The following is a 14,112-nucleotide window of genomic DNA, read 5'->3' on the forward strand; positions in this document are numbered from 1 at the left end:
CAAGGGGTGTGATGTAACGCTAATGCCTTTACCTCTGACTGGGTTTAGGAATGTTTCGGAAGTGCTGTTTATTGGTCACCAATGGAAAAAACACCCCCCCCCCATGGACTCAATTGTACCATTTCCTCTTGTTCCTGCTATGGATGCTGGGTTAGTATTCATGACTTTGTTAGGAACAGATGGTTAGAGACCCTGAACGCCTGATGCTGTGATGAAACATTCATACCACTTCCTGTGGGATTTAAGCCCTTTACTCGGGGGGGTGTAGGTATCGTGGGCTATTACCCTGCGTTATGTGACACCCTGTCACCAGTATTCCCCGTTCCCCTTGACAGAAAGACGATCCTGGTAAAGGTTGAGTGCAACATTCACTATTTATTGCACAGTTGGTCTTGTCCAGTCCAATGTTGTCCAGTCCTATAAAAGTCTGTTGTCCTCCTGCAACGCGGACTCAGTCACCCCTTAGAGGGAATGGCAACATTCACTGTGTGTGTTGATGCAACAGCTGGCATACAGGGAATCTATGAGGACGGTGCTTTGCATTTAGTTCAGACGGCTGAAAGTAAAAGTCAATGGTCTTCATTATGAAATCCTCGGGAGTTGAATTTACATTTGTAAACTGGTGTGTTTATCTCTAGTTTTTCTTTAAATCAAACATTTTGTGCTGTTCCTAAACCAACAAGTGAACTCCCCCCCTCAGATGACTTTAAGAATTCTTAAGTTGTAGTGCAAATTTGAAATCAAAGACAAAAACACAAACATAACCCATGAAAATTATAAGGCAACGTTTATAAATATATCAAAAAAAGTCACCCGGCAACTATCTTTGTTAGGAAAAAGGTACAAAAGTTTTTTCCTGCACGAGTGAGAGCGACATGTTTTTCAGTTCCTCAGCTGACTTTACTGCCTTATAGCCCAGCTGATGTAGAACCTTGTGACACGTGGCCTGCGTGTACTCCACCATGTCGTAGGACAGTTTCAAGCGCCAGCTCTCGGCGTTGGCCGCTGAGTCCCTCACTGTACCGTACTTGTGTTTAGCCGACAGCTCGGTGCTGCCCCTAGTGTTGGTCTGTATCCACTCCTCCACGCTCTTGTCCATTGGCAGACCCAGGAAGTCATATATCTCCATGGTCTTCAGCAGAGGGTTCCTGGACAGATCCTCGTAACGCACCAGCATATACTTCCCTTTGAGCCAGTGGGGGTGGCTGAGTCCTGTGGACACAGAGCCGAGGAAGTCCTCACAAACCACTGTCAGCTGGCTGAGGTCCAGGTTGTAGGGCCTCCGCCCTGTGGCCCTCCAGATCCTCCACAGACGGTAGGTGTCCCGGAAAGTCTCGATCCGCGACGACAGGATCCCGCGAGGGTCGCGCACCAACTGGATAACCTTGATGTTCACCCGTGGATCCTCCACCAGCGCCCGCAGGTCCCCGATCTCCGGCACACGCACAACCTTGATCGCCACATGCCGCTTCTCGCGGCAGGCATCGGCCGCCAGGGTCATGTTGAGGGAGGCACACTTCTTGACGCAGTCACCCTCCTCTACATTGGCGTCGGTGGGTCCAAAGGCATCACACACGGGCAGCGAGCATAGCGCCCGGCTGGCCCCTCTACGGAACAGCTTGTCCGTGGTGTGGTTGGCCGGCGCCGGCTTAATGTAACTCTCTAGGAAGTAGAGGTCACAGCCGTAGAGGCTCCGCAGGAGATCGCGACTGGCACCCAGCATCACCCTGCGGTCGGCTGCGTTGCGGCTGTGAGATAGCCGAGGGATCAGAGTGGTCTGGACATGGTAGAGGGGCTCGAATAGGTAGAAGATGTCAGCATGCTGGTTGAGCAGCTGGCCCACGAAGGAGGAGCCGCTGCGCGTTGTAGCCAGCACCATGATGTGGGTCTTACGGGAGGCGTTGAAGCTGAAGTAGGGGTAGTCGTCGCAGCCGGCCCGCCCCTCTATGGGGGACTCTGTCTCGGGGCCTCCCAGGAGGCCACAGTTCTGGGGGCTTGGCACGGGGCAAAGCTGGAAGGGCTTGGAGGTGAGAGTCCGGATGGCGGTGTACTGGATGGCGATGGAGGCCAAGGCCAGCAGGATCACTGCCTTCCAGGAACATTGCATGGCTGGGCCACTTCATTTAGACGGCGGCGGTCAGAGCCAAGTCATATACCTGAGGGGGAAGGAAATAATGGTTACACTAGAGAACAACGGCGGTCAGAGCCAAGTCATATACCTGAGGGGAAGGAAATAATGGTTACACTAGAGAACAACGGCGGTCAGAGCCAAGTCATATACCTGAGGGGGAAGGAAATAATGGTTACACTAGAGAACAACGGCGGTCAGAGCCAAGTCATATACCTGAGGGGGAAGGAAATGATGGTTACACTAGAGAACAACGGCGGTCAGAGCCAAGTCATTTACCTGAGGGGGAAGGAAATAATGGTTACACTAGAGAACAACGGCGGTCAGAGCCAAGTCATATACCTGAGGGGGAAGGAAATAATGGTTACACTAGAGAACAACGGAGTAACCCTGCTATTGATGCATATCATTGTACTATAGCCTCTAATAAAGAACTGAACTTGCAACAGTTGTTGTGAAGTGTATACCAGTTATGTAATGATGCATGCATCAAGTGTTGAGAGCCTCAGTTTGATGTGTCAGTGTAGTGTGTTCTGTGTCAGTGTAGTGTATTCTGTGTCAGTGTAGTGTATTCTGTGTCAGTGTAGTAGTGTATTCTGTGTCAGTGCAGTGTATTCTGTGTCAGTGCAGTGTGTTCTGTGTCAGTGTAGTGTATTCTGTGTCAGTGTAGTGTATTCTGTGTCAGTGCAGTGTATTCTGTGTCAGTGTAGTGTATTCTGTGTCAGTGTAGTGTATTCTGTGTCAGTGTAGTGTGTTATGTGTCAGTGTAGTGTATTCTGTGTCAGTGTAGTGTATTCTGTGTCAGTGTAGTGTATTCTGTGTCAGTGTAGTGTGTTATGTGTCAGCGTAGTGTGTTCTGTGTCAGCGCAGTGTGTTCTGTGTCAGTGTAGTGTATTCTGTGTCAGTGTAGTGTATTCTGTGTCAGTGTAGTGTATTCTGTGTCAGTGTAGTGTGTTGTAGTGTGTTCTGTGTCAGTGTAGTGTGTTCTGTGTCAGTGCAGTGTGTTCTGTGTCAGTGTAGTGTGTTCTGTGTCAGTGCAGTGTATTCTGTGTCAGTGTATTCTGTGCCTCTGCTTTCTATGTGACCTCCAGCGATGCGCCAGATGGCTTTCCCTCTGTTGTGGCTTGTTGCTTCTACTGAATAAGCTGATATCAAAAGTCTCTTATGTCCACTGAATGCTCAATCACTAATGTACTGTTAGTTCACCCTCCACTAATCTCTGCCCGAAAGGCAGGGGTTGAGAGAGAGAGAGAGAGAGAGAGAGAGAGAGAGAGAGAGAGAGAGAGAGAGAGAGAGAGAGAGAGAGAGAGAGAGAGAGAGAGAGAGAGAGAGAGAGAGAGAGAGAGAGAGAGAGAGAGAGAGAGAGAGAGAGAGAATCAAGTAGCCAGAAATATAAATCAAAATGAATTGTTTCTCTGACCAGCTAGCTTTTGTAATTGAAATAATATGTCTGTGTAGAGGTGAGTGCAGAATATAATTCACAAAGACAAGTAAAACCATCCACAGTAGCACAACGTTCTACGGTTTGAATTAATGTCATAAAAAGGGGGAATCCATAAAAAAATTAATTAACATGACAATTCAAAAGGCTTTGTGTGGCAGTGATACATTATGTAGGATAAATGCCTTTGTATTTCTGTACAAAAAATGTGATCGCTCTGAATGGTAGTCAGTCACTACAATCAGCATTCATCATCATCAGCTCAGGCTCCTCTTTCGGGGCGCTCAGTTCCGCTCTGATTCCACCTCAACCGAATTCACATTGTTACACCGGGAACTAAAACCCAAACGCTGAAAAATATAGACTTTTAAAATGTAACGACTTTATTCCAAACTATAGGCCTAAATTAACCTTGAAATATTAAAATATCATAATGCTCCCTCTATCCGATATCACTACAGAACAATAGGAAATGTAGGACATTAGATGTCAGCGAAATAAGTGCAATGAATGGTAGGCCTAAGCATCTATTTGTTAATTTATTATTTCTGTAGATAGTGGTACCTATAGCCCAGGTTATTCCTCTGACAGACACTTGAGCAGTGGCCCAATATCATAAGAAATCAGCACACGATAAGAGAGCATAGACTATTACAATTGTAACAACGCATTAAACAACGCTTTGCCACTATGTGGTTGGAATAATTGCGCCACCTGTAGAAAAGTGATGTTTTAAACAGCATGCGACTGGCAAGTAATGTCTACCGACAGAGCTAACGGTTTGTGTCCGTCTGTGCGCGCGGGGACGCAGGGGTAAGCTTCTCTGATGCATATACGCTAAATATAAACATGTCATGCACCACAACCAACTAACCAAACATAACGGAAGGCATGGATTGAGTATTTGTAAAACAATAACTTTATCCACACATTGGTACATGTTTTAAATGAACCTACCCTGCTGCAATTAGATCGCACAATATAATGGAAACACATTGAGCGCGTCTGTTTCCACAGGATAGCCTAGTTACCTTATTGACGGCTGTGTTTAAGGACTGCCGTCAATCGCAAAGAAAAGTAGCAGCCGTGCGATTTTTCCAATCACAGACAACGCGTCTGGTTTCCACTAAAGCAGCATCCCCGGTACGCTCCTCGGCTTTGTCCCCGCTTCTGCCATCGGGATAGCGGAGAAATAAGAGGAATATTCTTGCGCAATAGATCCATGAGTATTCACACTTAAGAAACCATTTACAAAACCGAATAGTGTCGGGAAAACACCCTACATGGAAAAAATAACTGATTCAAATGAAAGATGTGGAACAGCAGGAGCTTCGTGCACTGCATCCGTCGCGCAGTCAGGTTTCTTTCAACTGATGCGAGGAGGCTGTGTGCGTGTGAGGTAGGCTACACATGGACTGAATGTCTGGACCACCCCCAAACGCTCCTCTCTCTGGCTCTCACGCTCACTCACTCACTCACTCACTCACTCACTCACTCACTCAAATTCAAACGCAGACTTAGTCAGGTTTTTAACCCATCAAGAACAGTTATCAGAATGTACGCAATGGCCACAATTATCCTGTTATTGGCCCCCACTGGGCCTGTTGTTTATTTGGATTTGCGTACGAGATTATTTCAGAAACTAGAGGAGATATTTGCTTTTCAAATAAGATATTAAGATGTTAAGTATATAGTATGTATAAGCTGGAAGTAGAGGACTAAGCGTTGTTGTTCACTAGTTTACTCAATTAGGGGAGGGGTGGCAGGGTTAGAAAGTAATATAAAGGAACATATATTTAAAACAAATATGTGAATATATATGTATATATACATACATACATACATATATATACATATACAGTAGAGGTCAAAAGTCTGGACACACCTACTCATTCCAGGGTATTTCTTTATTTGGACTTTTTTCTACATTGTAGAATAATAGTGAAGACATGTAAACTATGAAATAACACATGGAATCATGTAGTCACCAAAAAAAGTGTTAAACAAATCAAAATACATTTTAATTTTTAGATTCTTGAAATAGCCAACCTTTGCCTTGATGACAGCTGTCACGCCCTGACCATAGAGAGCCCTTGTTTCTCTATGGTGTAGTAGGTCAGGGCGTGACTAGGGGGTGTTCTAGTTTAAATGTTCTATGTGGGTGTTTTGTATGGTTCCAAATTAGAGGCAGCTGGTAATCATTGCCTCTAATTGGGGACCATATTTAAGTAGCCATTTTTCCCACCTGTGTTTGTGGGATATTGTTTTGTGTTTGTGCATGTGCACCACTTCTTCACGTTGTTATTGGTTTATTGTTTTTGTTTAAAGTTTCACCGAAATAAAGATGTGGAACTTCAATCAACGCTGCGCCTTGGTTCGCTCATTACGACCATTGTGACAACAGCTTTGCACACTCTTGGCTTTCTCTCAACCAGCTTCATGAGGTAGTCAACTGGAATGCATTTCAATAACAGATGTGCCTTGCTAAAAGTTGATTTGTGGAATTCCTTTCCTTCTTAATGTGTTTGAACCAATCAATTGTGTTGTGACAAGGTATGGGTGATATACAGAAGATAGCCCTATTTGGTAAAAGACCAAATAGTCCATATTGTGGCAAGTCCATATTGTGGCAAGAACAGCTCAAATAAGCAAAGAGAAATGACAGTCCATCATTACTTTAAGACATGAAGGTCAGTCAATGCGGAAAATTTCAAGAACTTTGAAAGTTTCTTCAAGTTCAGTCGCAAAAACCATCAAGCGCTATGATGAAACTGGCTCTCATGAGGACCGCCACAGGAAAGGAAGACCCAGAGTTAACTCTGCTGCAATTGATAAGTTCATGAGAGTTAACTGGCTCTCATGAGGACCGCCACAGGAAAGGAAGACCCAGAGTTACCTCTGCTGCAAAGGATAAGTTCATGAGAGTTAACTGGCTCTCATGAGGACCGCCACAGGAAAGGAAGACCCAGAGTTAACTCTGCTGCAGAGGATCAGTTCATGAGAGTTAACTGGCTCTCATGAGGACCGCCACAGGAAAGGAAGACCCAGAGTTAACTCTGCTGCAAAGGATAAGTTCATGAGAGTTAACTGGCTCTCATGAGGACCGCCACAGGAAAGGAAGACCCAGAGTTACCTCTGCTGCAAAGGATAAGTTCATGAGAGTTAACTGGCTCTCATGAGGACCGCCACAGGAAAGGAAGACCCAGAGTTAACTCTGCTGCAGAGGATAAGTTCATGAGAGTTAACTGGCTCTCATGAGGACCGCCACAGGAAAGGAAGACCCAGAGTTAACTCTGCTGCAGAGGATAAGTTCATGAGAGTTAACTGGCTCTCATGAGGACCGCCACAGGAAAGGAAGACCCAGAGTTAACTCTGCTGCAGAGGATCAGTTCATGAGAGTTAACTGGCTCTCATGAGGACCGCCACAGGAAAGGAAGACCCAGAGTTAACTCTGCTGCAAAGGATAAGTTCATGAGAGTTAACTGGCTCTAATGAGGACCGCCACAGGAAAGGAAGACCCAGAGTTAACTCTGCTGCAGAGGATCAGTTCATGAGAGTTAACTGGCTCTCATGAGGACCGCCACAGGAAAGGAAGACCCAGAGTTAACTCTGCTGCAGAGGATCAGTTCATGAGAGTTAACTGGCTCTCATGAGGACCGCCACAGGAAAGGAAGACCCAGAGTTACCTCTGCTGCAAAGGATAAGTTCATGAGAGTTAACTGGCTCTCATGAGGACCGCCACAGGAAAGGAAGACCCAGAGTTAACTCTGCTGCAGAGGATCAGTTCATGAGAGTTAACTGGCTCTCATGAGGACCGCCACAGGAAAGGACGACCCAGAGTTAACTCTGCTGCAAAGGATAAGTTCATGAGAGTTAACTGGCTCTCATGAGGACCGCCACAGGAAAGGAAGACCCAGAGTTAACTCTGCTGCAGAGGATCAGTTCATGAGAGTTAACTGGCTCTCATGAGGACCGCCACAGGAAAGGAAGACCCAGAGTTAACTCTGCTGCAGAGGATCAGTTCATGAGAGTTAACTGGCTCTCATGAGGACCGCCACAGGAAAGGAAGACCCAGAGTTAACTCTGCTGCAGAGGATCAGTTCATGAGAGTTAACTGGCTCTCATGAGGACCGCCACAGGAAAGGAAGACCCAGAGTTACCTCTGCTGCAGAGGATCAGTTCATGAGAGTTAACTGGCTCTCATGAGGACCGCCACAGGAAAGGAAGACCCAGAGTTAACTCTGCTGCAAAGGATAAGTTCATGAGAGTTAACTGGCTCTCATGAGGACCGCCACAGGAAAGGAAGACCCAGAGTTAACTCTGCTGCAGAGGATCAGTTCATGAGAGTTAACTGGCTCTCATGAGGACCGCCACAGGAAAGGAAGAACCAGAGTTAACTCTGCTGCAGAGGATCAGTTCATGAGAGTTAACTGGCTCTCATGAGGACCGCCACAGGAAAGGAAGACCCAGAGTTAACTCTGCTGCAGAGGATCAGTTCATGAGAGTTAACTGGCTCTCATGAGGACCGCCACAGGAAAGGAAGACCCAGAGTTACCTCTGCTGCAGAGGATAAGTTCATGAGAGTTAACTGGCTCTCATGAGGACCGCCACAGGAAAGGAAGACCCAGAGTTACCTCTGCTGCAGAGGATCAGTTCATGAGAGTTAACTGGCTCTCATGAGGACCGCCACAGGAAAGGAAGACCCAGAGTTAACTCTGCTGCAGAGGATCAGTTCATGAGAGTTAACTGGCTCTCATGAGGACCGCCACAGGAAAGGAAGACCCAGAGTTACCTCTGCTGCAGAGGATCAGTTCATGAGAGTTAACTGGCTCTCATGAGGACCGCCACAGGAAAGGAAGACCCAGAGTTACCTCTGCTGCAAAGGATAAGTTCATGAGAGTTAACTGGCTCTCATGAGGACCGCCACAGGAAAGGAAGACCCAGAGTTAACTCTGCTGCAGAGGATCAGTTCATGAGAGTTAACTGGCTCTCATGAGGACCGCCACAGGAAAGGAAGACCCAGAGTTAACTCTGCTGCAAAGGATAAGTTCATGAGAGTTAACAGCCTCAGAAATTCTAACCCAAATAAATGTTTCACAGAGTTCAAATAACAGACCCATCTCAACATCAACTGTTCAGAGGAGACTGTGTGAATCCTTCATGGTTGAATGGTTGAATTGCTGCAAAGAAACAACTACTAAAGGACACCAATATTAAGACGAGACTTGCTTGGGCCAAGAAACACGAGCAATGGACATTAGAAAAAATGTAAATAATAGATATTTAGATGTTAAATCGTATTTTAATATTTAGTTTTTAATTGTATATGGTACTTCTGATGCATGGATTCCCACAGTGACTTCACATATTAGCATTATGTTTAGGGTGAAATTTTATTTATGCAATCCAAAAACATGTTTAACTGTTTTGGTTTGTGACTGGCACTCAATTAACATGTAAATGCTTCCTAAATATGGAGGCAAATGGTTTAGTAGAATCGTTGACTTACACCTACAATGTCCCCTGCAACTCTCACACCTTACAGAGGGCTAAAATACATCTGATAGGTTACATCTGCCCGAATAGCCTGGGTGTCAGTCTGTTTCTGCTCTCTTGCCAACTCCGTGAAATTGTCAAACCAAACAGTCAAAAGCACAAACACATCTGTGTCCAGGCTACTGCCTCAAAGCCTGATGGTAGCAGGTCATTTCAGATCACCAGGAATCTGACCTTTGAGATGTACTTTAAATTCAAGTCACTGAAAAATAGGTAGTCCTAAAGCTGTTCATATTGGGGGATACCGGTTTGGATTTTGAGCTGTAGCAGGAATGTTAACGTTTCTCCTCAAACCGGGCCGGCGTCAGCACTATACCGCCTAGAGCTCTGCATCTCCGAGAGGGAGACTCTCTAGGGGATTAACAACCCAGATATTGATAGGAGAGTGGGTGGGCTCATAATAAACATGAAACGAGCCAGTGTTACCTCGGAGATCAGTTCAGGATAAACAGCACAGGGATGTTAAATATAAAATAACCCAAATTATTTTCACTCTGCAATATCATATGGCTAACATTCACACCCACCCACACTGCATATTAACTACACACACACACACACACACACACACACACACACACACACACACACACACACACACACACACACACACACACACACACACACAGTCAACTTACCTGGTAAAATAAGGGTTCATTAATTAAATCATAGAGATGTATCAGGAATCAAGGTAAGACCCAAGTGCAGACTGTGTGAAGTAACAGTGTTTATTGTAACAACAGGGGCAGGCAAACGACAGGTTAAGGCAGGCAGGGGTCGATAATCCAGAGCAGAGGCCAAGGTACAGGACGGCGGTCAGGTCAGGCAGAGGTCGGTAATCCAGAAATTGAGCAAAGGTACAGGATGGCAGGCGGGTACAGGGTCAGGACAGGCAAAGTTCAAAAACCACGAGGACGAGAAAAAGAGAGACTGGGGTAAACCAGGAGCTGAGACAAAAATGCTGGTAGGTTTGAACAAACAAGATGAACTGGCAACAGACAAACAGACAACACAGATATAAATACACAGGGGATAACGGGGAAGATGGGTGACACCTGGAGGGAGGTGGAGACAAGCACAAAGACAGGTGAAACAGATCAGGGCGTGACAAGATGGGGGTCATTCAACAATCATGTGAACCGCTATTGTTGAACACAGAGTGAATCCATACCACTTATTATGTGCTTTGACAAGCACATTTTCACTCCTGGGTTTATTTCTGCTTGCCATAACAAAGGGCTTGAATACTGAATGGCTGAATACATTTCAGCTTAGAATTGTTGTATTAATTCCGACAACGTTCAACAAACAATATTCCACTTTGACATGGTGGGGTATTGTGTGTAGATCAGTGACTCAGAAGACACCATTTGACATTCACATTAATGTTGAAAAAGAAGGAGTGTATACTTTCTGAAGGCACTGTATGTTTTGTAATATTTGTGGTGGTTAAGCGCGGAGGGTTAGTAATCCCAGGAAGTGTGGAACGCCTATGTCTAGTGGCCACATTGACAATTACTATACATCTTGTAAGCAGCGTTATGCCAAGGTGGCAAATGGTTATTTATGCATGTTTTTCCTGCCTATTATCTTGCGTTGAGATTCCTACTTGTCTCATGTTGGGTTTTGGTCCGTGTTGTGTAGCCTTTTTGATGTTTTATGGAAGACTGCCTAGTGAAAAGGAACAACCAACACTCTTGTCAAACATTGGATTCTTCAACTCTGCCGTCATGGTGACATTCCTGATAGTCTATTCAAAATTGTTTGTCAAGGCCGTCGCTGTCCTCCATATATCACTGTCTGTCTGTCCGTCCATCTAGCTGTTTTTTGACTGGGCAAGCCATACTCATACCAAAACAAATCTTTATCGTCCTCGTATGAGGCCATCATCTCTTAAATGTTCTCACAAAAACCATTATCCAAATAAAACCATTTGTCATTGAAGGAAAAATAGATTTTCTGAACCAAAGCAACCCTGTTCGTGTTGGCTGAAATATCTGATACTTCACATGCCAGAATGGGCAGATGGAGCGAGATAAAGAGAGAGAGAATGGCAGCTAAAAAAAGGTGATAACGACTGAAAATGTTTTTGAGAGGTATCCTGAGAGGAATCCTGAGAGGTATCCTGAGAGGTATCCTGAGAGGAATCCTGAGAGGTATCCTAAGAGATATCCTGAGAGGTATCCTGAGAGGTATCCTGAGAGGAATCCTGAGAGGTATCCTGAGAGGTATCCTGAGAGGTATCCTGAGAGGAATCCTGAGAGGTATCCTAAGAGATATCCTGAGAGGTATCCAGAGAGGAATCCTGAGAGGTATCCTGAGAGGTATCCTGAGAGGAATCCTGAGAGGTATCCAGAGAGGTATCCTGAGAGGTATCCTGTCAGCTGTATTTTTTTCTGTCGATGAACACATCAAAGGCTGGAGAGTTTTACTACGAAATGAAACGCACAATGTGAAAAGCATGGGGGAGTGTACACAGATTAAATCCTCCTTTATCAAACAGAGAATGTGAAAAACATGGGGGGAATATTCTGAAAATATATCCTCTTTTTTATTGAATTTGGGGTATTATTAGTTAATTACTGTTTGGAATGCATTTGTTGAAAATTCAATAAACAGAGATTTGAAAAGAAGAGGTACTAATCATTATACTATGATTAGCGATATCTGTATGATACTTGATTTTCTTCTCAATATTGAATATTGCCTTGAATGTTTTTAAGTCACTAGTACTAGTCCACTCTTTTTTATGCGCTTTATTCACAACAACATTTTTACAAATGGCAGTCAACTGCACACTAACCCGTTGGGTGAGATGTATCACTGTGGCTTCAACTTCTCAACATTACCAGACAAGGTTACATATCGCTATGTTCACTGTTGTAGTAATGACCTTTGCATAAACTGTACAACCTGCTGGCCATGATCCTGGGCCTGGGCTAACAACAAATCAATCCCCCCCATTAAACCATATAGGTTTCATGGCATTTCGCTCCATGTCTACGTTCACAATGTTGTGTGGATATACTTCGGTTGATGCTTCCTGTGGTAGATGTGCTATTGTTGTAACCTTGGAGATGAAAGGCTCTTGGATGTGTTTACTGTGGGGCTTTTGGGAGGCCATTGTTGTTGTGGACAGCCAGTCCTGATTCTCTAGCCCGTCTCCAGAGCCCCATGTCAATAAGCCCAGCTTGTGAAGCCATGTCAGGGGAGACGTCGCGTTATTGGAAGGCCAGCATCTGCTGCAGCGCGATAGCCTCGTTATCGGCTAACGTTATTCTGCTTGAACATGTTTTAAAAGGACGGGGCGCCGACAGGATGAAACGACACGCTAACTGATTGTTGTTGTTTTCTTCCTTCTTCTCTTTCCCCCCATGCTGTTATAAGCACTTGGCGACAGTTTAGCGAGTCGTTTTACGTCTGGAAGTTTCATTCACAGCTTGAACAAGGCACACAAGGATTTGGAGGGATTTGCTTTAGTCTTGTTTGTGAAAGGAAGGGGAAAACAGAGAGTGAGGGAAGGATCACCTGAAACCTGAGTGAGGGGAAAACAGAGAACGAGTGAGAGAAGGATTACCTGAAATCTTTGTGATGAAATACAGATTAAATACAGTATTTAATAACTTTTTACCCCAGCACAAGGGAAGACTAATGGGTCAATTTAAACAAACTGCAGATGTTTCACACTTACAGACATTAAGTCATCCTTTTTACATCGTTAGTTCAGGAAAGTATCATCAGAAATATTTGTTACAATTTCAAAACCTCTTAAATGTAACCACATCTAATGTAATCTATGTAATTCCTGAAGTAATTATTTGTCATGAGGGCCATAAACAATAACTAGTATTGCTGCATTCTCAAAGAAAGGTTGAAATCTCACATTTATTGGTATAAATTGCTGAGGTGTAGTAGGGCAGTGGTTAGAGCGTTGGACTAGTAACCGGAAGGTTGCAAGTTCAAATCCCTGAGCTGACAAGGTACAAATCTGTCATTTTGCCCCTGAACAGGCAGTTAACCCACTGTTCCTAGGCCGTCATTGAAAATAAGAATTTGTTCTTAACTGACTTGCCTAGTTAAATAAAGATAAAAAAGTAACTTCTGAAGACACAAGATGTGCAGGGGTACGAGGTCATTGAGGGAGGTACAGTACCAGGCAAAAGTGTGGACACACCTTCTTATTCAAGGATTTTTCTTAATTTTCACTATTTTCTACATTGTAGAATAATAGTGAAGACATCAAAACTATGAAATAACACACATGGAATCATGTAGCCACCAACAAAAAAGAAAAGTGTTAAACAAATCAAAATATATGCTTCACAGAGTTCAGGTAACAGACACATCTCAACATCAACTGTTCAGAGACTGTGTGAATCAGGCCTTCATGGTCAAATTCCTGCAAATAAACCACTACTAAAGGACACCAATTAGAAGAGACTTTCTTGGTCCAAGAAACACGAGCAATGGACATTAGACTGGTGGAAATCAGTTAGGGAAAACAGTAGGAGCAGCGTATGTGATGAGTCTAAAGAGTTAGTGCAAAAAGGGTCAATGCAGAGAGTTAATTAGTTAACCAATAGCTACACAGACTAACTATTTAGCAGTCTTATGGCTTGGGGGTAAAAGCTGTTTAGGATCCTGTTGGTTCTAGACTTGGTGATTTGGTGCCGCTTGCCGTGCAGTAGCAGAGAACAGTCCATGATTTGGGTGGCTGTAGTCTGACTATTTTTAGGGCTCTCCCTTATATAGTACAACATTTACTTATACATAGTTTGTGAAGCATCTATGTATGCATTATCATTGGTTAATAAGAGCTTATAAGATGTACTTTTTATAATTAACAAAATATCATACACTGAACAGGGATTGGCTCACGTCTGTAAACAACAATGTTTGGTTTGCACCATGGGCATCCGCAGTTCCTTCAGTCTCTGCTTCCTCTATGCTGAATGTGTACTTGACCTGGAACATCTCATATCCACAC

The 14,112-nt window shown here is 44.3% G+C and overlaps 2 protein-coding genes across 3 annotated transcripts in view; both read right to left on the minus strand.

The window, feature by feature from the left end:
• Positions 1–355: 355 nt before the first annotated feature.
• On the minus strand, positions 356–4,992 carry LOC110513834 (carbohydrate sulfotransferase 1-like). Of its 2 annotated transcripts, none has more exons than XM_036964367.1 (2): positions 4,527–4,992; positions 356–2,156 (listed from the first exon to the last, which is right to left on the minus strand). In XM_036964367.1, the coding sequence occupies exon 2, from the start codon at positions 2,105–2,107 to the stop codon at positions 830–832; it is 1,278 nt and encodes a 425-aa protein (XP_036820262.1). In that variant the 5' UTR covers positions 2,108–2,156; positions 4,527–4,992; the 3' UTR covers positions 356–829. The 2 variants fall into 2 exon arrangements, with proteins under 2 accessions (XP_036820262.1, XP_036820261.1); XM_036964366.1 differs by having other exon boundaries at positions 4,601–4,988.
• Positions 4,993–12,649: 7,657 nt separating this feature from the next.
• Positions 12,650–14,112, minus strand: part of LOC118944430 (keratin-associated protein 6-2-like) — a 52,641-nt gene continuing 51,178 nt past the window's right edge. The window contains exon 3 of the mRNA XM_036963632.1: positions 12,650–12,660. Within this exon, the coding sequence (XP_036819527.1) occupies positions 12,650–12,660 (11 nt within the window). The remainder of the gene's footprint in view (positions 12,661–14,112) is intronic.

This window comes from Oncorhynchus mykiss, chromosome 26 (genome assembly GCF_013265735.2).
Source record: "Oncorhynchus mykiss isolate Arlee chromosome 26, USDA_OmykA_1.1, whole genome shotgun sequence".
Classification (NCBI taxonomy): domain Eukaryota; kingdom Metazoa; phylum Chordata; class Actinopteri; order Salmoniformes; family Salmonidae; genus Oncorhynchus; species Oncorhynchus mykiss.